The 20,318-nt window shown below is 36.8% G+C and overlaps 1 protein-coding gene across 1 annotated transcript; it reads left to right on the forward strand.

Moving 5' to 3' along the window:
• The first annotated feature begins 349 nt into the window (after window positions 1–349).
• On the forward strand, window positions 350–19,870 carry LOC114277362 (uncharacterized). Its single transcript, XM_028219256.2, has 18 exons — window positions 350–820; window positions 2,815–2,934; window positions 3,029–3,151; window positions 3,246–3,308; window positions 4,545–4,652; window positions 5,171–5,248; window positions 9,459–9,551; window positions 9,768–9,854; window positions 15,432–15,533; window positions 15,652–15,771; window positions 15,916–15,978; window positions 16,321–16,466; window positions 17,691–17,772; window positions 17,863–17,921; window positions 18,033–18,078; window positions 19,191–19,282; window positions 19,372–19,441; window positions 19,531–19,870. Exons 1-18 carry the CDS (start codon window positions 599–601, stop codon window positions 19,600–19,602), a joined length of 1,746 nt encoding a protein of 581 aa, XP_028075057.2. The 5' UTR covers window positions 350–598; the 3' UTR covers window positions 19,603–19,870.
• Window positions 19,871–20,318: the final 448 nt, after the last annotated feature.

Below are 20,318 nucleotides of genomic sequence, written 5' to 3' on the forward strand. Positions count from 1 at the left end.
TAATTTTGAGTAATAATTTAAGAGATAAAATAAATTAAAAAAATAAAAAATAAAAGGTGGCCTTTTTTGGTTTGTGTTTCTCAAAAAATTTTGGGAAAAATTCTCTACAAATAAGTTTTCAAAAGTAATCAAACTAAACAAATTTTTCCAAATTTTTTTTCCAAAACTTGTTTAGTTTACAAGTTTTCTAAACAAATCTCTTTCTCATACACATCAAATCAATTACTTTTTTCAAAACTCTCTCTCAAAATAATTTTTCAAAACATCTTTTGAAAAAAAACCAAACCGAATAAATTTTCGTACTTTTTATCACAAAACATGTTTCTCAAATACAAACCAAACAAACCTTATTTTTAAAATGTTTCTAAACAAGGCCCAAAGTCCCAAGTCTGGACTCCAAAGGCTTTGAACCGCATCTGATCTGATATTCGCCACGTACCTGATTCTTTGGGTGGGTAATGGGTACATAAGCAAAACTCGACCAATCTCTCCCTCCAAAACTCTCACTCTTCCCCGAAGACGATCAATCGAACCAGACACCAAACTAAACCCTTCATTCAAATTCTCCGATAACCATCAGTTATCGTCGAAGAAGAAGATGACAATTGAAGTGCCTAATGGCGCCAACGGCGATGTCAAGCATCAAAACCCTAGCAACCCCACCGCCGTCAAGAAGTCGCGCGAGGTTGAGCGCCGCCGTAGGCGGCGGAAGCAGAAGAAGAACAACAAAGCCTCTCAGCAGCCGAACGACACCGACACCGCCGCTGAGGAAGATGGCGACAACGATGACAATGCCGACGACATCGCCGATCCTCACAAGGTATCTTTCGCTTTTTCTTGTTGTTTTTGTAGGGTTTTGATGAATTGGTTTCTATGTGGGGTGTTTGTGATGCAGATTTCCATGTTCTCGTCAAATTGTGTTGTGGATTTTAGGTTTTGATTGCGTAATATGGTTTAGTCGTGAGTGAATTAGGGTTTATGTAGTTTCGTGGTTTGGTATGTTATGAACAAAACGGAAATTAACAGAATGGAGACTTGAGTATTGGGTTTGTTTAGGATGAAATAGGTAGAAAGTGGAGGAAAGAGAAAAAAATTGAACTTTTATGAGTTTGTTTAGCTTGAAAGTGGTGGAAGGTAGAAGAAAATTAATTTTCTTGTACAACTCATACTAGCATTGTAACTAATTCTTAATTTCTTGCAAAAAATACATGAAAAATTGAATGTATGAGTTATCTATAACTAAACTTTTAATTTAATTTTTTAAAATGTTTTTCTTACGAAATTTTCATTTTAATCAAATGCCGGTAAGAAAAAAAAAAATTTCTTTCTATTTCTTTTCTTTCACTTTCACTTTCTATCAAATTTTCTTTCTAATCAAATTGAGCCGTAGGGAATTCGCGTTCTAGATTTTTCAAAAGTTGTGGTTTATGTTGTTAATTACATGTTTTTGCAACTTTCAGCTTTGTATTTTTCTTTCTCTTTGTTTGATGATCACAAATGATTTTTGTTATAAGCTCTGTTATTAGAATTGTACGATTCAATTCGATTCGATTTAATGGGTAATCGATATGAACAGGTTGTGTGAATCGCAAATAGTTATGAATAGTAGGTGAATTGGTGAACCGAATTGGCGAATTGCTATAATCGATGTTTAGTTTTTTTTTTTTGTTTGCTTTTTTATTGTTGGAAAAGGGTTTACACAACCTTTTTAAAGTCTTTAGGATTACTATATGTCATCTTTTGACTTTCTCCCTCCCTATTTACTCGCAAATACTCAAACCTTATCGGAAAAAAATGAACTTTCTCTGTCTACAATATTTTAGGCTTACCTATTCAATTTTATTTAAGTACGTGCATTTACAAAATGAATTTTTTGAAGGCGTCAAGTGAGATTTTAGAACAAATTTGAAAATTTTGGTTTTTTAGCCTTGTAAAAAGTTCAAAAACATTGTTGTTGAGTTATTGTTACTTGAAAATTGAATGTTTGTCTTTATTTGCTTTCTTTATTAAGAATGATTGATAAAAAATAGTATTTAAAAGAGAAAATGTGAAGTGGTAAATATGGGAACCTGTGTTAACTTCTTACCTAGACCACATGATCATCATTTAAAACAATATTTTCATTGATTGGAGTCTAAATATTTCATATTTATTACATATATTTCAATATCTAAATGTATGGATATATTTTTCTATGTAATTTAAAAAGTGGTCGAATCTTTACGATTCATGTTTCGATTTGATTCGTGATTCTGTACAATACCATTTCGATTTACGATTCGAATCCCAATTTGACAACTATGGTTATAAGGAGACTTGAAACTGGTTGTTGTTATGTTTTTCCAGAGAGTGAAGTAATGAGCATAACCAATCCTTGCAGGATGAATGGGCTGAGTTGCATTGTGTGTTTTGATTTCCTTGAAGCTTCTTGTTGTTTTGTTTATTTAGAGAGCGAAGTAATGAGCATAACCATACTGGTTGTGTTTTGATTTCATTGAAACTGGTTGTTATGTTTTTCTAGAGAGCAAAGTAATGAGTTTAACCATACTGAATGATGCATTTTGTTTTCTCTGCTTTTTGAGAACATGGATTCTGTAACATGAGTAACTTTTAAACAAAATCAAGTGTATTCCACTTATAGTTTATTCCATTCGTTTGATTGTATAGAATTTGATTTTAGCCTCAGCTAGTAGGGATACGAACATGGAGGGATGCCAAATTCTTGTAACATGGGTGCTTTTTTATTTTATTTTAAATGATCATTTTGATTTTTTGGTTCTTAACTTGTGTTTTTGTTTGTTTTGGTACTAATAGGTTATCGAGCAAGTTGAAGTTGAGTATGTACCGGAAAAGGCTGAATTTGATGGTCATTTGGATGAGGAGTTTAGGAAGGTCTTTGAGAAATTCAATTTTAAGGAAATTGTGGGGTCTGAGGTAAATTGAATTTTACCCAAATATTAAGTATCTTTCGTTTGCTATATATTTTTCCCTATAAGTTTTTCTCATTTCTTCCATTGTATTCATTCAGGAGAACGATAAAAAGGATGAGACTGCTGCAGATTCTGCCTCAAAGAAGGTTGACTCAGATTCTGAAGAGGAAGAGCAGGATATCCATCAAAAAGAGAAAGGTGTCTCTAATAAAAAGAAAAAGGTTTGATTTTCAGTATCCTGTTTATTGATTGTTGCCGTTATTATTATGTCTACCTTCAACATATGGGCTAAATTTTTTGCACATGTTCTTTCAGCTTCAACGGCGGATGAAAATTGCCGAACTCAAGCAGATATGTTCAAGGCCTGATGTAGTTGAGGTAAGGATGTTTGGTGAACTGTTGAAATCTTCATAGTCATTTATTTGGTGATCACAGTTCACTTTTTTCATGGGGCAGTTACATTATCATGCAATTAGACTGGCAATTCCAAATTTAAATTGGAATTCAAAAAAGTTTAAATTTTTTACGGAGAAGAAAGGTGAAAGTTTTTAAATTTTGTTTATGAGTGTATGTATATGTTTTCCAGTGTAAGTTGAGTTCCTTTTTTTTTTGGTTATGAATCACGTTCTTTCTCGTAAGACTAAAAGCAGTAAAAATAAAAATCAAATTTCTGTATACTGCACCATCTTTGTAATAAATGCCTTTTTTCTCCTGCAGTTGTCAGAATGATTTGTAATTAGATATTGATTATAACTGAAAAGCTCTTATCATTGAAATTTCCATTTATCTATCACATAGGTAGCAATCCATTCAATGATTCTTCACATTACTTCATTTGAACAAAATTTTGTATTGACCTGTTCATGAAGTCTGAAACTCTCTCGCTGTGTGTGTGTGTGTGTGTGTGTGTGTTCCAATATCCGGAACACCTTTGAAATTTATCTCATTGCTACTTCCATTCTCCAGGAAGTCTTCTATTTGATTGGTTATAATTGTTAGCTTTTTGAGTTTACAGCGACTGCAATTCTCTATTCAATTGTTTTCCCCTAATCATGAAGACCATAACAAACTTATGAAGTTCTTTTTTTATTTCAAACAGAATCCTATGGGGCTCATAAGATGTTTATCATGCTCTTTTTTTCTTTTCATTTTCATGTTGCAGTTTACTTTTTTGAAGAGGTTACTCTCTCTCTCTTTTTTTTTTTTTTTAGCACATTTCAAACGGAATTCTATGGGGCTCATAAGATGTTTATCATGCTCTTTTTTTCTTTTCATTTTCATGTTGCAGTTTACTTTTTTAAGGAGGCTTCTCTTTGATATATTTATTTTTTGATTTTCAAGGTCAATGTCAAAACCCCCTTCCTGTCTGAAATTATCTTTTCTCTTTTTAGGTTTAAGATTGATAAGCTTAGGTGAAAGATGACTAACAAGGTTGTGTTATTTTGGTGCAACAATTTTTGGAATTATTTATTGTGCAGATATATTATTATTTATTTAACCATCCACAAATACAATACTATTTGTGGTTGTTATCTATTCATATTTCTAGTTGTTGCCGTTGTTATTGCGACTGTTGTAATCATTATCTAATCATTTATTTGTTTTAATTTTCAGGTATGGGATGCAACTGCCTCTGATCCGAAGTTATTGGTATTTCTGAAATCATATAGAAATACTGTTCCAGTGCCAAGACATTGGTCTCAGAAAAGAAAATTTTTGCAGGTTTGTCACTCCAGCTAAATTTACACAATGAGTAAATATGCATGCATGCTTAGTGGGCATACTCAAATGAGAGATTTAGGGGGGAGGGTGATGGAGGATAAACATCAATGAGGTTTCTCTTATATGTATATATGTGATTCTTGCAGGGGAGCGGCTGTGACAATCATGGAGCCTGGACATGTAGGTGTGTGGCAAAGGGGACCTTTGGATGGTTTCTCTTTTAACATGTTTGTTAGTGTGGGATGGGATGTAGCCATATTTATGACGCCTTATTTGAAAAGCAAAAAATAAAAGGGGGAAAAAAAATCCTGGGATGGAATATTTTTTTGGCATGTTAGATATTGGGATTGTTCACCAGCAGCATGCTAATTAATCTGCTTTGGATTTACAGATTCCTTTGCGTTGTGCATAATGCTTGGGCTGAACATACATTTTACTGACCTGATTTGAGTGCAGAATTATCTAAGATTTTTCTGCTTAAGGATTCGTACCTCATTGTGTTTTGAATTATTTTGCAGGGGAAGCGTGGTATTGAGAAACAGCCTTTTCAACTTCCTGATTTTATTGCTGCTACAGGGATTGAGAAAATAAGACAGGTATGCTCAATCTGTCGACTGCTTTACAGCCGTACTCAATATTTGTATCATTTTATGGTCATGTTCTTGTGGGTTATTAGACACTTATGCTCTACGGGAAAAAAAATTAACCTTTATCTTCATATTTGTTTTATTCTGAATAGCGACTGCTCACACTCGATGCGTGTGCAATTCCATCATGTTTGATAAATGTTAAAATCCACCTACTCTCCACCTACTTCACCCACTTAAACCTACTCCACTAAACCTAACCCACTACACCACTACCACCTCACCTACTCCACTAAACCTAACCCACTACACCACTACCACCTCCACTTCACCTACTCCTTACCTACTACACACTCACCCTCTTCTATATATAGGAATCATGAATCATTGTAATAGATATCAATATAAATCAATCAATAAATCAATTCTCTATTTCTCTTTATACATTAAATTTCTACATGGTATCAGAGCAAGGTTAAGCACTTAGTATTTTTCGTTTCACCGGCGGGCGGCAACCTCGCCTTGGCCGCCCGCCGGACCTCAACCTATTCCGCTTATTTTCTACACATACCTTCCCATCACTGCCTAAATCCTCTCTCTTGAGGCCAATGTGAATTCCTCTTCTTCATAATCTGCACTAACTGTGGCATCTTTTCCTGGGGCAAACTCTGCAATCCAACACTCAATCTATGCTTCTCCTCCATGCTCATTTGCCTCTTGTTAGGATCCTTCGCCTTCGGCTTTGGTTTGGGCTTCGCCACAGCCTTGAGCTTCACTGCAGCTTTCAGCTTCACGGCAGCCTTCGGTTTCACAGCAGCTTTTGGCTTTGCAGCTGGCTTGGCCTTTGCCGCTGGCTTGGGCTTCACAGCGGCTTTAGCTTTTGGCGCAGCAGCTTTTGTCTTTGCCGGAGCCTTCTTTTCCTTTTTCGCTTTTACAGCCTTCGGCTTTGCAGCAGCCTTCGGCTTTGCTTCCCTCTGGTGGCTCCCCAGGTTCCACCTGAGCTGCATGATTCATTTATAGCTGCAATTGATAAGGGAAGTATTAGAACAATGCCCCAATAGAAGTATGCCAGCTGCTCCTTACCCTACTCCTGGAGCACTATTAATAGGTGATGCTTTCAACATGCGTCATCCTTTAACTGGTGGAGGAATGACTGGAGCCCTGTATAAGGTGTTTTGTGCATCTCCTGATCAAGCAAGGAAGAAAATGCGTGAAGCATGTTTTGATTATTTGAGCCTTGGAGGTGTGTGTTCAACAGGACCAGTGGCTTTACTCTCTGGTCTAAATCCTAGCCCATTGAGCTTGATACTCCATTTCTTTGCTATAGCCATATATGGTGTTGGCCGTCTCTTGCTACCATTTCCTTCCCCTAAGCGCCTGTGGATAGCAGCTAGATTATTTTTGGGTGCATCGACTATCATTTTTCCCCTCTTTCTCTCACATGGGCTTGTCCCCTCTCTCTCCTCCGTTTGATTTCAAAATCCATTATTTTTATTTATTTTCTCCACACCACTTTCCTTATTTCCCCCATCTTTCATTTTGATTTCAAATATATTTTTATTATTTCTTTCTTTATTTTTCTTTCACATTATTTTTTAATCTTTTTCAAATTCCATTCATACCATATAGCTTTGCACACCAAACCATCTTTTATTCATCTCAGGGATCAACCCCGATCACAATTTTAACAAAAAAAAAAAAAAAAAAAAAAAAAAAAAAAGAAACAACCACAACAACACAAACCACAACACCACAAGATTTGTTTTCTTTTCTGCAGACGGCCACCCACCGACCTCACTTTTTCGCCTATTCCGCCGGTCTTTTCTTCTTGCCTCCATCCTGGGCGGCCCTTGACGGTGTTGCCTCCGTGTTTCCCACTCCACTGGGCACGATCACTCCACCCTGCTCCTCCACTACAGCATATGGCGGACCTCCAAATCGGAACATAACGGTGGCCTTCCGCTTCAGCTCCTTATTTTCCGCCTTTAGCACACTTATCTCTGCTCGCGCATCCTTATACATGCGCTGGAGCAGAGCCAGTTGGCCGTTTAAATGCTGCACCTCATTTGTTCTACTCTGCAGCCGGTGCGACAAGTTTGTGACTGCCGTCATCGTCTCCACACAGGACTTCAAAGTATACTGATTGGCTTCAATATCAGTTTGCACTGCCATTTTTTGCTCCACAGACCGCATAGGAAAGTTCAACGGAGCAAAACCAGAGGTGTTTGGTTGAGGTTCACTGGCCACCGCACCAGTTATTTCTCTTGTGGACTCGTTCAATTCTGGAAAGAGCGTGAGCAGACCACGGGAAGAGGAGGCCATGTTCTGGGTAGCTGGACGGGAAGAAGAGGCCATGTTGTTGAGTGTTTCAGAGACGGGTTGGTTACAGAGTATTACAGAGTTTCTCTCTCAGTAAAGGAAGAGTTTTTTTTTCAGAGGATTTTCAGAAGTTTTTTGTCTGCCTCAGCCTCAGCATCAACCTTGGTTAAATAGACGGGGCAGCCACGCGTATCGCGCGCCACTTGACGCCAGACGACAAGCGGGCGCGCCAGCCAAGGCACTCACGTGCCTCGCCATCATGTCCGGCACATCTTTTTATGACTTGGGCTCGCCTTTTGATGGCACGTCTTTTTATGGAATGGGCACACCTTTTGAGGGTGCGACTTTTTAGGAGTCCGACAAGACTCTGTAAACTGTCCCGACAGTGATTCCGGTTAGCTCCTTTATGGGTCCGACAAGACTCTGTAAACTGTCCCGACATTAATTCCGGTTAGCTCCATCATGGGTCCGACAAGACTCTGTAAACTGTCCCGACATTGATTCCGGTTAGTTTCTACAAGGGTCCAGCAAGACTCTGTAAACTGTCTGTTACAACATTGTCTGCTACAACGGTCCGACATGATCCCATAAACTGTCTTCTACATCGGTCTGACACCGCCATCCAGTGTCCTCTACACCGTTATGACACCACCATACAGTGTCTTCTACAACGTTATGACACCCCCATACAGTGTCCTCTACAACGTTATGACACCACCATCCAGTGTCTTCACCAATGGTCTGACACGACCATACAGTGTCTCTTATCCTCTTTTATTTTTATGTATTTTCTTGTTTTGTTACTCTCTCTAAACTCAAGTTGGTTAGTTCCTATCCCCCTTGAGTTTGCGGGGCTGTTAAAATCCACCTACTCTCCACCTACTTCACCCACTTAAACCTACTCCACTAAACCTAACCCACTACACCACTACCACCTCACCTACTCCACTAAACCTAACCCACTACACCACTACCACCTCCACTTCACCTACTCCTTGCCTACTACACACTCACCCTCTTCTATATATAGGAATCATGAATCATTGTAATAGATATCAATATAAATCAATCAATAATACAATTCTCTATTTCTCTTTATACATTAAATTTCTACAATAAATAAATAATAACACGTCAAGTTTAAAATATTGAAGTTTAAGCATGTACATAAAATTAAACTGATAAAATTAGCATGCCTAAAAAACACTAACAATGCACAAAACATTCACATTTTAAACCATGTCTATTAACATTGAGTACAAATGTACCATGTCTTTGTCATCTCCATCACATATATTTACACTGCTATTAAATTTGAAATGTAAGAAATTAAAATAAATCAAGTATAATAGCAAGTAGTATAAATGTTTGTTTTGTAAGTATAATAGCAAGTAGTATAAATATTTGTTCTTAGTCATTTATCAAAAAAAATAAAAAATAAAAAAAATGTTATTAATTATTACATTTATAACATCACCTTCTCAATTCATTAGCATTAACTTTTAGTGTGCAAAATTTAATTTATACATGGTGACAGGTTGTTTTGTGTACAATGCAGTTCTCAGTACCAACAAAATTTGTTCATTAGCATTAACTTTCAGTGTGCAAAATTTAATTTATTAATTTATACATGGTGACAGGTCGTTTTGTGTACAATGCAGTTCTCAGTACCAACAAAATTTTGCTTGTAAACAGAACAATGTTACTTACCGTAATGATGCAGTTGCTTAGGATGACTATCTTCCACTCTTGTTTCCTAATTTTTGTTGTTGTTCCTTTTAGGCCACATCCAAAACTTTAATTATGATAGCTTTTTCTTGTGTTTGAACCCCATATGCCGAAATTTGTGGTATACCGTCAATTGTAACCTTTTGCAATTTTTATTGGTATACTCTTACAGGCTTACATTGAGAAAGAGGACAGTAAGAAGCTTAAACAGAAGCAACGTGAGAGGATGCAGCCAAAGATGGGAAAAATGGATATTGATTATCAGGTTTATCTCAAATCTTGATTTATACTATCTTAAGAATTTGCAATCTTTCTTTTTTACTCTTGAAATTGAAGGTATAATTTGTTATATATATATATATATATTAAAACCAATGAAAATAAAAAATATAATTTATTGTTAATATTTTTTTTATTTTTTATAATCCTACTCTTTTGCAGTATTGTGACATGCCCTTATGCCTATGGTTTCTGGTTGCAGGTTCTTCATGATGCATTTTTTAAATATCAAACTAAGCCTAAGCTGACTGCACATGGTGATCTGTATCATGAAGGAAAGGAGTTTGAGGTATGAATAGTATTTATTACATCAATAAACAGACAAATGTGTGTACAGTTTTGATGTTCTTCAAGCATACTTGATGTTCTTAGTTTTCCCCTTTATATAATTTTGAGCATTCCCTTTGAAGGGCAATTAAACTTTTGTGTTTTTTTAACAAAGCAATTAAACCTGTATTGATGTTTGCTTTTTTGATGTTCTTCAAGCATACTTGGTGTTCTGAGTTTTCTCCTTTATATAATTTTGAGTATTCCCTTTAAAGGGAAATTAAATCTTTGATATATTTCTTGTTCTTTGAGTATCCTTCCTTTCTCCTATATATATATATATGTATGACCACTGCAATGTAGTAGGCCTTGTAGGCATCACATCTTCTCCAACTCAGACAAGGATATCAGTGTGGTGAGTTTGCAATGATGTACATCTTCAAGATTGGTCATTGGGGTTATAGGCTAGCCTTATCAGGGACACATAAATCACCAAGTTGGACAGCTTGGCAACTTGCGTGCTTGACACCGTAGTTTTGAGCCATGCTGCCAATGAACGAGCACATAGCATCTCAGCTGGGGCATGGGATGGAGCATCTCGAGGTGTGGCCCAAAGAACAGTTTGGCTAAGCCAATGATTCTCTATTTGACCATGCCATCTCCACTTGGTGGCAACGTGGCTCAACATCTCTGAGCTTTGCCAAATGATTTTTCGCTAGGGCATGATCCTCCGCAGCCAACCCCCCCCCATTTCTCGTTTTTCTTTATCCAATGGATTATCTCCTACATATAAAGGTGTCTCCATCAAAGTTGAGGCTTTGATTTTTTAGATGACACTCTTGAAAGGCTTGCGCATCACAATTTGAGGTGTGCGCTTTTGGTGCACCTTGTATATGGAAGGCTTTTCTTGGACTGTTATTAAACTTAGTCTAATACATGGTTTGAAGTTTGAACATAAAAAGATCCTCTTTTGTGACTATAGTCTGGTATATGGTTTGAACATAAAAAGATGATCCTCTTTTGTAACTATATATTAGGCTTCATGTCATAAAGGATCCGAGCAGAGTTTTTACGTGTTGGTTGTTGACTACCTAACACAACCTTCCTCCTTTACCCGGGCTTGGGATCGGCGGAGTTGTTAAGCAACCTCGGCGGAGTTTCTTTTGTAACTATATATTCTGAAAAACACAAAGCTAAGGCTCAAGTGAGAAGTTCGATAATTGAAACTAAGAATATCATTTCTACCTTTGATGAGGGCAAGCATTCTTCTCTGCAATGAAATATTCAATGCCTTGAGGAGAAAATATTTAGATTATTATATTTAATTTTAATAATTTTTTCTACTATTTAAAAATATTTTAGTTATTTACTAAGAGGGTGTTTGGGAAGAGCTTTTTTTAGCTTTTTTGGTTAAAATAGTACTAAAAGACAAAATAGGCTAAAATAGCTAATAAGACAAAATGTCACATCAAACTCATAATCATTTCAATTTTTCTCTCACAAACATCACATCCAATTACAAAAAAAATCCAACTATCTTTCCAAACACAAAAATTTTAGCCTCCTAAAATAACCAAAAACTAAAATAGCCTACTAAAATAACAATTTCCCAAACACCCACTAACTATGAAAATTTAAAATTTGAAATGCTTACGCCTTGGGAGGTAAAACACCTCACATTATGCATTGGCCTTTACAAACGTTAATCACCACCACCACCATTATTACTTGGGTTGGTAGCATGGCCTAGGATTCCCTGACCGGGACCAATGGAGAACTTGTGGCTTGGATACTAAAGGTGAGGGATGGCCAAGGTTGCTTGGCTCACTCCCTCAGGGTGGTTTGATCTTGATCAATCTTGGAGAGGGAGGGACAATCACAATAAGGCAAGGCCATTATTGACCAAGGTATGACACTCTGTGAACTGCCATACCTAGGGCTGTAGCTCCTTGCAACTCCCTTAATACAACCCTTGAGACTTATCATATATTCCGATTAGCATCCCACACATGATCTCCAAGATCTACCATGGGCACAATGGGTAGGTTAGAAACCTAAGGGTCAGTAGGAGCTTTGAGTGCCACATTGAAACTTGTAGGGGCGTTAATTGGACCTATGTTACATGGGCTCCTCAAAATGCATGAAGAGCTCATGTCAAAAACTTGACACTTGGGTAAGGGTATGTGTATGTGATGTGCTTGACATGTGTAGTTGGACACCCACCTAGCAAGCATATTTAGTAATTTGAGTTTACTATTATTTATGCATAAAACCCCTACATTGTGTGTGAAATGCTCTATAGCAACTTGTGAACACTATGTTACCCTAAATAAAAGAAGTATATTAAGAAATATGGATATTTTGCTGTGTCCTTAGACATAGGAATCAGGGGAATTAGATGAATCAACACTCAGACATATATGCATGCCTGACACCCATACGAGAGTCCATGTGACACAGATGTGGACCATTGCTGCATATTTGGTCTCATAAGTCCCATGTAACCTCCAACCCATACAAGAATCTCCAAGTTGCGAGCTAGCTTGCAGGTCACCTTGAAGATTGGTTATTGGTATGGGCACTTAGTTGGGCCAATATATAAACAATTAAGTGTGGCAGCTTGGTCAGCTAGCTCACGATATCTTAGTCGTATTTACGCCCAAACATGGCATGGGGCATCTCAAGGTGTGACGTGGAGCACCACTTTTCTAGGTCGATGGTTATTCTCTCAGCTATGTCATCTATACTTTATAGCAACATTGCTCGAAATTTTCTTGGCTTGTCTAAGTTCTCAAGTAGGGCATGATCCTCCCATGCCTCATTCGCCCCCTCTGATGGATTATCTCCTATATATTGAGCGTATCTCCGTCATTCTCATTGTTACCTAGTCTGGGAGTTCAACCTAGGTATCCCTACTTGGGATCGCTGGAGGACATGTGATTTAGACATTGAGTTGAGAGATCATTCGGGTTGTTACTCACTCGGAGTGGCTCTATCTTGACCCATCTTAGAGAGATGGATAACCAACTACAAGAAGACAAGGCTATCATTGACTAAGGTATAACACCTTAGGAGTTACATCATACCTAACATTGTGGCTCTCACGAAATTCTCCAAGGCTCATCATACCTAATGGTATGATACAAGCCTCGAGGCTTATCATATCTAATGGCACCCTACTATATGACCTCCAAGTCTTGCCATGCCCCCAATGGGAGGTAGGTAAGAACATCTAGATTGTTGAATTAAGGGTGAAGTGTCACTTGTTCTAGGCTGAGTTGTCCCCCATGGTTTTATTCCTCTACCTTCGGTTTATGAAGCACGGACACGAAACAGGACATAGACACGGACACGCGTACATGCAAATTTTAAAAAAATGGGGGATACAACGTGCTGGGGATATGCTCAATATATATAATTTTGTTTATTATTATATGCAAAATTAAAAAAAAAAAATATTATTTATTTATTTTAATGTCAAATATCATTCACAAATTAAATTTTTTTCTACAAATAAAATAATTTATTTTATGTATGTTAATGTTTAGCAAACAAGAATATCCAAAAAAATAGAAAAAAGAAAAAGATGGGAAAAAAAATGTTTTTGTTACAAAAAAAAAATTGTACTATAAAAGAAGGTTCATTCATGAGAGAGAGAGAGAGAGGGGAGGAAAGAAAAGAAAAAACAAATAGAATAGAGTGAGAGAGTCAAACATGCAGAGGGGGGAGAGAGAGAGAGAGAGTTGAACACATAGAGAAAGCAAGAGAGACATGATTTGGGGTTTGCGACTGGTTGGGACTCATCGACTCACAGTTTTCGACCTCAATCTTGACTTTCAAGACATTCTTGCAATCTGTGTTGTAAATCTTGAGTTGATTTGAGTTTGCAGTTGATTCGTGTGCCTGAATCAAAGCCTTGATTCAAGTCGAAGCCATCTGGGTTTGATTTGTTTGTTCGATTCTGCCTGGATTTTGCACCAATCTGCAAAGTTGACTTTGATTTTCAAGCAATCTGGGCTGCACAAGGTTGTTTCTGGACTCTAATAATGTTGGGTAAGTGCTTCGACTTCTCCCTTTTTCCAGTTTCTTGCTTCGGCTTCATCCCCTCCTCTCTCTCTCTCTCTTGAATTGGTTAGGGTTTCTCTCTCTGTCTCCAATGTGTCCAAGAGTGTATCAAGCGCGTTCGGCTGCAAAAATTCAAAAAAAAAAAAAGGGGGGACACATGTCCACCGCATGTCCAACACATTTTGGACACCCATATGCTGCCTTCGGAGAGGTGTCTGTGCTTTATAGCCTTCGGTGATCCCACACCATTTCAGTGCCCACCATCTCATTTGAAGGCTGCCCCCTCAGCCTTCCCGTTAACATTAGTCATCCACACCTCTCTCTCTCTCTCTCTCTCTAACAAGTTCTGTTTTATTGCATGTATTGTTTACATGGTATTGTTCAAGACAATAGGCCGTCTAGTTTTTATTATTTGAATATGAAACATGGACATTAGCATGGGATGTGCATATGACATGATATAGGCACATAGGTATGTCAAATTCTTTTAAAAAAGGATATGACAATAACCCCAAAGGGTTGGCTTGGTGGCAAGGCCCAAAGGGTGTGCGCCCTCCAGGTTTAGGGGTTGAAGCCTCTAAATCCTAACAATTTCTTGGGGCCATCGGATTGGGGGAAACCTTTGAATTAACTGTGTTGTACTTGCGGAAACTTCTTGCCGAGGGCCTGTGCACCCCTGGGGATTAGTTGGGCTTTGATCAGGACACCCCAGTGCCAATTCAAAAAGAAAAAAAAGAGGAGGATATGACAATGTGTTAGGTATACTACTATACATGCACGTATACCTGAAAGTGATTTTGTCATATGATCTAATCTCTCATTCATTTCTTGTGCATTTATCAGTACTCTGAATGCCCCACTTTTGCGTTAGGATTTAAATTATAAACAAAAAAGAGCACTGTGTTGTATGGACATTCAACAGGACGTAATGATGCTTGTACAAAATAGAGTAGTTGATGACTAAGAGATTAGACTGTGAATTGTGCTTGAAATTTTATACAGAAATGGTATTGAGGATTGGAGGCTGATGTTACAAGATTAGCATACTCATTATGCACTTGCATCTGATTATGCAACACCTTCACAAGTTCTAGAACTGCTATATTGCTATCCAATAGAAATTTTCTGCTCCTTTACATTTCATTCCATTTTCTTGCATGGCAAGTTGGCCCGAGACATTCTCAGTCTTGTGAATGTGATGTGGTGCTCAACTGTACTGAATTTAATTGCTGTGTTAAGAGGAGGTGTCTAGTTTATGGGGATGATGTGCCTTTTGGGTGACTATTAATAAGATGGTAGTTGCAATTGATGTTAATTGTTTTACTATACGTGATAGGTTTGAAATATCATTCTCCCGGGTCATCAGATAATATTTCAATTAGCTGAAATGGTACTATTCAGAGTGCAACATTTTTGGCAAATTACATTCTTTTACATGTCATACAGTTCATTAGATAATATTTCAATTAGCTGGAATGGTACTATTTAGAATGCAACATTTTTGGCAAATTACATTCTTTTACATGTCATACAGGTAAAGCTAAGGGAGATGAAGCCTGGGATGTTATCACAGGAACTAAAAGAAGCTCTTGGTATGCCAGAAGGAGCTCCTCCCCCGTGGCTCATAAATATGCAGGTCAGTTGATGTATTCTACTTAATTTTGACCTTTACGACATTGGCTTTTAACTTTCTGTTCTCAAATTATTTTTTCGGTCTTAATTTTTTCTTTTGACTGACCAATTTTTAATGCCAGAGATATGGCCCACCACCTTCTTATCCACACTTGAAAATTCCTGGGCTGAATGCTCCTATTCCTGCTGGAGCTAGTTTTGGTTATCATCCTGGTGGTTGGGGCAAACCTCCTGTTGATGAAGTAAGTTTTACTGTTTTACTTTGCTCTGTGTTCCCGTTTATTCTTCGTTGTTTATTTATTTCAAGCTGTGTGTTGGCATTTTTATTTTTTATTTTTTATTTTTTCATTCTTTATGTATTTATTGTTATTATTCTTTTGAAATAGTATGGCCGCCCACTGTATGGTGATGTCTTCGGAGTCCAGCTGCAAGAACAGCCCAACTATGAGGTACTTACTCTGACAATATTTTCTGTTACAATATTTATGTGAGAAGTACCATGTTTGGAAACAGTAGTTTTAAACCAATTTTACTCGCAAACTGAAAAGGCAATTACTGAAAAACCAATCGAAATTTTAACTGTCATATTTTGGTTTGCCAGTAAGATCTGTTTTCGACAATGGCAATTGCCTTTATTTATTTCTGAAGATATTGGGAAGACTCGAGCTATTGTTTGTGGTGCTTAAGTTATAGTCTTCCCGAGTGGGTCTCATACATAGATTGAACTTAATGCCCAAGGTTCTTACTAAGACGTGTTAAAATTTACTTTATTATCTCATTAAACCATTCAGGAAGAACCAGTTGACAAGACCAAGCATTGGGGTGATTTGGAGGAGGAAGAAGAAGAAGACGAAGAGGAAGACGAAGAGGACGTGGAAGAACAAATTGAGGAAGAGGAATTGGAGGCTGGCATTCAATCTGTTGACAGTCTTTCAAGGTTTGTACATTTCTTATTGGTAGTGTTGGACACCATTTATTGTACTTGCCTTATTGGTAGTGTTGTACATCATTTTAGGTTGGTATGTTTTGGCTATTTTTCAAGATTTGGGGATGGTGGGATTAGTCATGGTTATGCTGGACACTCTAATAGAGAGATTGCTTATGTACTTTTCAAAATTTCCAGTTGCACATAAATGAGAGGCCATAGTTATAAAGAAACGTTAATACCCTAACAATTTATATTTTGTAACGCACTCCAAAAACATGGTACACTTTCCTTCCAAAACAGCAGATTTAGTGATATCAATTTCTCCCCCTATTTATTTCCTTACGAGTATAAAAGAGTAATCTTAGGAATCATGAAAAAAATATCATGAAATGCATCATGAAAATTTTTCATCCTTTGATTAGTGTGTGGTGTTTTATTATATGTGTAATCCAAAGGTGGAGAATCTTTCATGATCATCTTCATGACATTTTTTTTCATGATCCTGAGGCCAAGTTTGGCATGATTGAAAAAAGATAAAAAGTCAAAAAGTCACTATCCTATTTAAGTCACATCATCTTATTTAAGTCACATAACCTCTCTAACACATCACTTCAAACCCAACCCAAACCCAACCCATTTTTCATAAAAAGTCAAAAAGTGCACTTATTTAGTCTTCCCAAACTAGGCCTCAGTATAAAATATCAAATATAAGAACTAAAATCTAAAGAGCATCGAGTTTTGACAGGAGGTTATTAGAAATGTATTATTATATGATTAATTGTAAAAATAATAAATAGTATGTTTTAGGGGCTGCCTGATGGCCGAACTTAATGCTGGATTGGATTTTAGAAAGCACCAATCAGTTTTTCTGATTAAAGAATTAAGCATTCAGATTTTAGCTTTTAATTTTCAGTTTTCAATTTTATCAAACCACACCTTATTAGATGTCTAATTGGTAAATGGAAATTAATCTCACGTTTAGAAATGCCTTAAATTTTAATAGTGTGATATACTCAATCTTATTCCTATTGCACCACATTTTAGAGCACATGGTGTCTCACGTCTCCATTTGTTTTCCTTGTACAAGAACGATCTGCATACCAAGTAGCATAGAGGGAGGTCATTTTACAATGACTGGGGGAGAGTGTTGGGGCAATTGCTTGTCTACATGATTTGCTATAGTTGGAAATCTGTAATTTCTAGTAATGAGTTATTTTCCTTGTCAATGTTCAGCACTCCTACTGGTGTTGAGACTCCAGATGTTATTGATCTTCGCAAGCAACAGAGAAAGGAGCCTGAGAAGCCTCTTTACCAAGTCAGTATACTGTACATGACTGCCTATTTCATATATTAGCTTTTACTATATTGTTCCTGATGCTCACAGTTCTTTTCCTTGTTTCTGAAGGTACTGGAGGAAAAGGAAGAAAAGATTGCTCCAGGGACCTTACTTGGAACATCTCATACGTATGCAATAAACATATATGTTTTTTTCAATATAGCAAATTTGAAGATTTTGTTTCAGTAAGACACTTTTTTCTTGAATTGAGAAATGTTTGACCCTTTTCCTTCTAACAGGTATGTCATTGGCACTGGCACTCAAGACAAGACAGCAGCCAGAAGGGTAAGCAAGCAAATTTGATAATTTTTTTCTTCTTCCCGATTCTGTTGAAATGCAAATTAATTGAAAATTTTAGCACATCTGGGCTTTTTATTGATAGATGGACCTAGTGACTGGCTTGTATGCTTGATAGTTGTTTAGCAAATCAAATTTAGTGGAATTTGTCCCAATAGTGAACTTTAGCATGACCATAATTAGAAGTTAATGATATGGGGAATAAAAAGGTAGTGAACCAGATATTCTTATGGCTTGATAGTGTCTCAAAATGAGAGCAGTTACAACAGATTCATGAAATAAAGTACATGCAAGTTCACACTTATATTGTCAATCAGACCAACCCCTCCGTTGTTTCCCCAAAACTGAGCTCATTGGGCTTAATTTCCAATGAATGCATTTTCTGAGGGTTGGTTTGGGAATAGACTATTTTAGTAACTTTTTAGCTTTTTGGCTAAAATATGAGGTGAAAAAATTTAGTATGTTTAAGATGGTTTTTTTGGCTTTTTACAAAAAAATGTGCAAAATGTAGCGGAAATGAAATCTTGGACCTTTTTTGGGTAGTTCTTTGGCTTTTTTAGTAGTTTTTTTTGGGGGCTCTTTTGGCTATTTTTTAACTTCCCAAACTTACCCCGAATATGACTGGCATTTGTGCTCCCCTGTTGCATGAGGTGGATATTTAAATCTTAACAAGTAAATTTCTGTTTTGAAGTTGACCTAATTTCACCAATTGGGCCACATGCCACTAATTCTATGACTCATGCTTTGTTAGTTTCTATGTGAGCACTGAAGAATGCATGTAGTTTTATCTATTTGCATCGGTCGAGGTAAGTGTTAGATATTCTGCTGTAGCCTGTACATGATTTGTTTTGTCCTATGGGCTTTGAGAAAAATATTTGGTTCTGTCATTGATCTTCTACTCCCCTAACTGCTAATTATATCCGGATTGCGAATCATATATCATTCATGTTCAATTTTACGATTAAGCAAATTTGCAAAATCCTTTCAAATTCTGTGTTGAGGTGAATTTACCTGTAAATATAATCCGTGTGATTGATCCATACGAGTCACAGGCTTAATGATGCGTCTCATTTTATTGTTCATGTTATTTCTTTTTTCAGGTTGATCTGCTTAGAGGTCAAAAATCAGATAAAGTTGATGTCACATTACAACCAGAAGAGTTGGAAGTAATGGACAATGTCTTGCATGCAAAGTAAGTCCGAGTCCTCATAGTTTGTTTAGTGTCAGTATCAGTACATTAGCTACAAGGCACCTAATTCATATTTATTTTGCATTTCACAGGTATGAGGAAGCAAGGGAGGAGGAGAAGCTGCGTAGTCAGCGGGAGGATTTCAGTGACATGGTTGCTGAGGTGTGCATCTCTCACAATCTTTTTGATTTTATACTTGTTTTAATTAGTATTTATGGACACTTTTGTTCTGATGAGGTGGAATTTTTCAGAATGAGAAGAAGAGGAAACGGAAAATGCAGGAAAAGGACGGAAAATCGAAGAAAAAGGATTTCAAGTTCTAGGATGTGCTGCTGGTTTTGTGATTGGAATGTTAGAATGCCAGATACATTATGTTTTTCTTAGGCACCTCTAAATTTTTATTGTTCGGAATCAAATTGTTGTGTCCATTGCCAAAAATGTAGTCCCATTCCATGGCACCAAACACAGCCTTGGTGTTATGGGTTTGGTTAATGAGAAATTTGTTGGTGATTTTATATGCTGCTACTCTCTATTTCCCCATTGCTTAGGATGGAAAATATGTTATATATCAAAGTTACTTGATGGATTTCATGTTTCTGGTGTGAATGCATGCTTTTCTTTGAGGCTAGATAACCTGAATCATAGTTGAGACCAACAATTCTGAATGAAGATAATTTTTAGAAATGCAGGAAAACAATTGTATACACAGCTAATTTAAAGGGGAAAAAAAAAACTTCTAGTTTCTCTCTTTCTAGGGTTGAAGTCATTGTATTATAAGTGATTAAAGTGTTTAGTGCAACTTGTGGGTTTGTATGTAACTTACTGATTTAAAAAAAAAAAAAAAAAATTGTGCATTTTTGTTTGTTACAATTTTTAGTTTAAATGAATTAAAAAAATTGATTATTGAGGAGCCTGAAAAAGGGTGTTTTTAGCTTTACGTTTTTTATTTTTATTTTTTTCAGCAGTGATTTAGACTTTTTTAAACTTCAATCCCAACTATTCTCACACATATGTGGTGGGTGGTGATTGGAGGAGAAGA

The sequence above is a fragment of the Camellia sinensis genome, chromosome 9 (assembly GCF_055761805.1).
Source record: "Camellia sinensis isolate YWXY chromosome 9, ASM5576180v1, whole genome shotgun sequence".
In the NCBI taxonomy this organism is placed as follows: Eukaryota; Viridiplantae; Streptophyta; class Magnoliopsida; order Ericales; family Theaceae; genus Camellia; species Camellia sinensis.

What these genes read in the sequence shown, in the direction of transcription:
- LOC114277362 (XM_028219256.2), top strand. Translation starts at nt 599, where the DNA reads ATGACAATTGAAGTGCCTAATGGCGCCAACGGCGATGTCAAGCATCAA. An exon ending in CTGAGAAGCCTCTTTACCAA is followed by an intron (nt 17,773 to 17,862) that starts GTCAGTATACTG and finishes TTGTTTCTGAAG; the next exon opens with GTACTGGAGGAAAAGGAAGA. An exon ending in ACAAGACAGCAGCCAGAAGG is followed by an intron (nt 18,079 to 19,190) that starts GTAAGCAAGCAA and finishes TTCTTTTTTCAG; the next exon opens with GTTGATCTGCTTAGAGGTCA.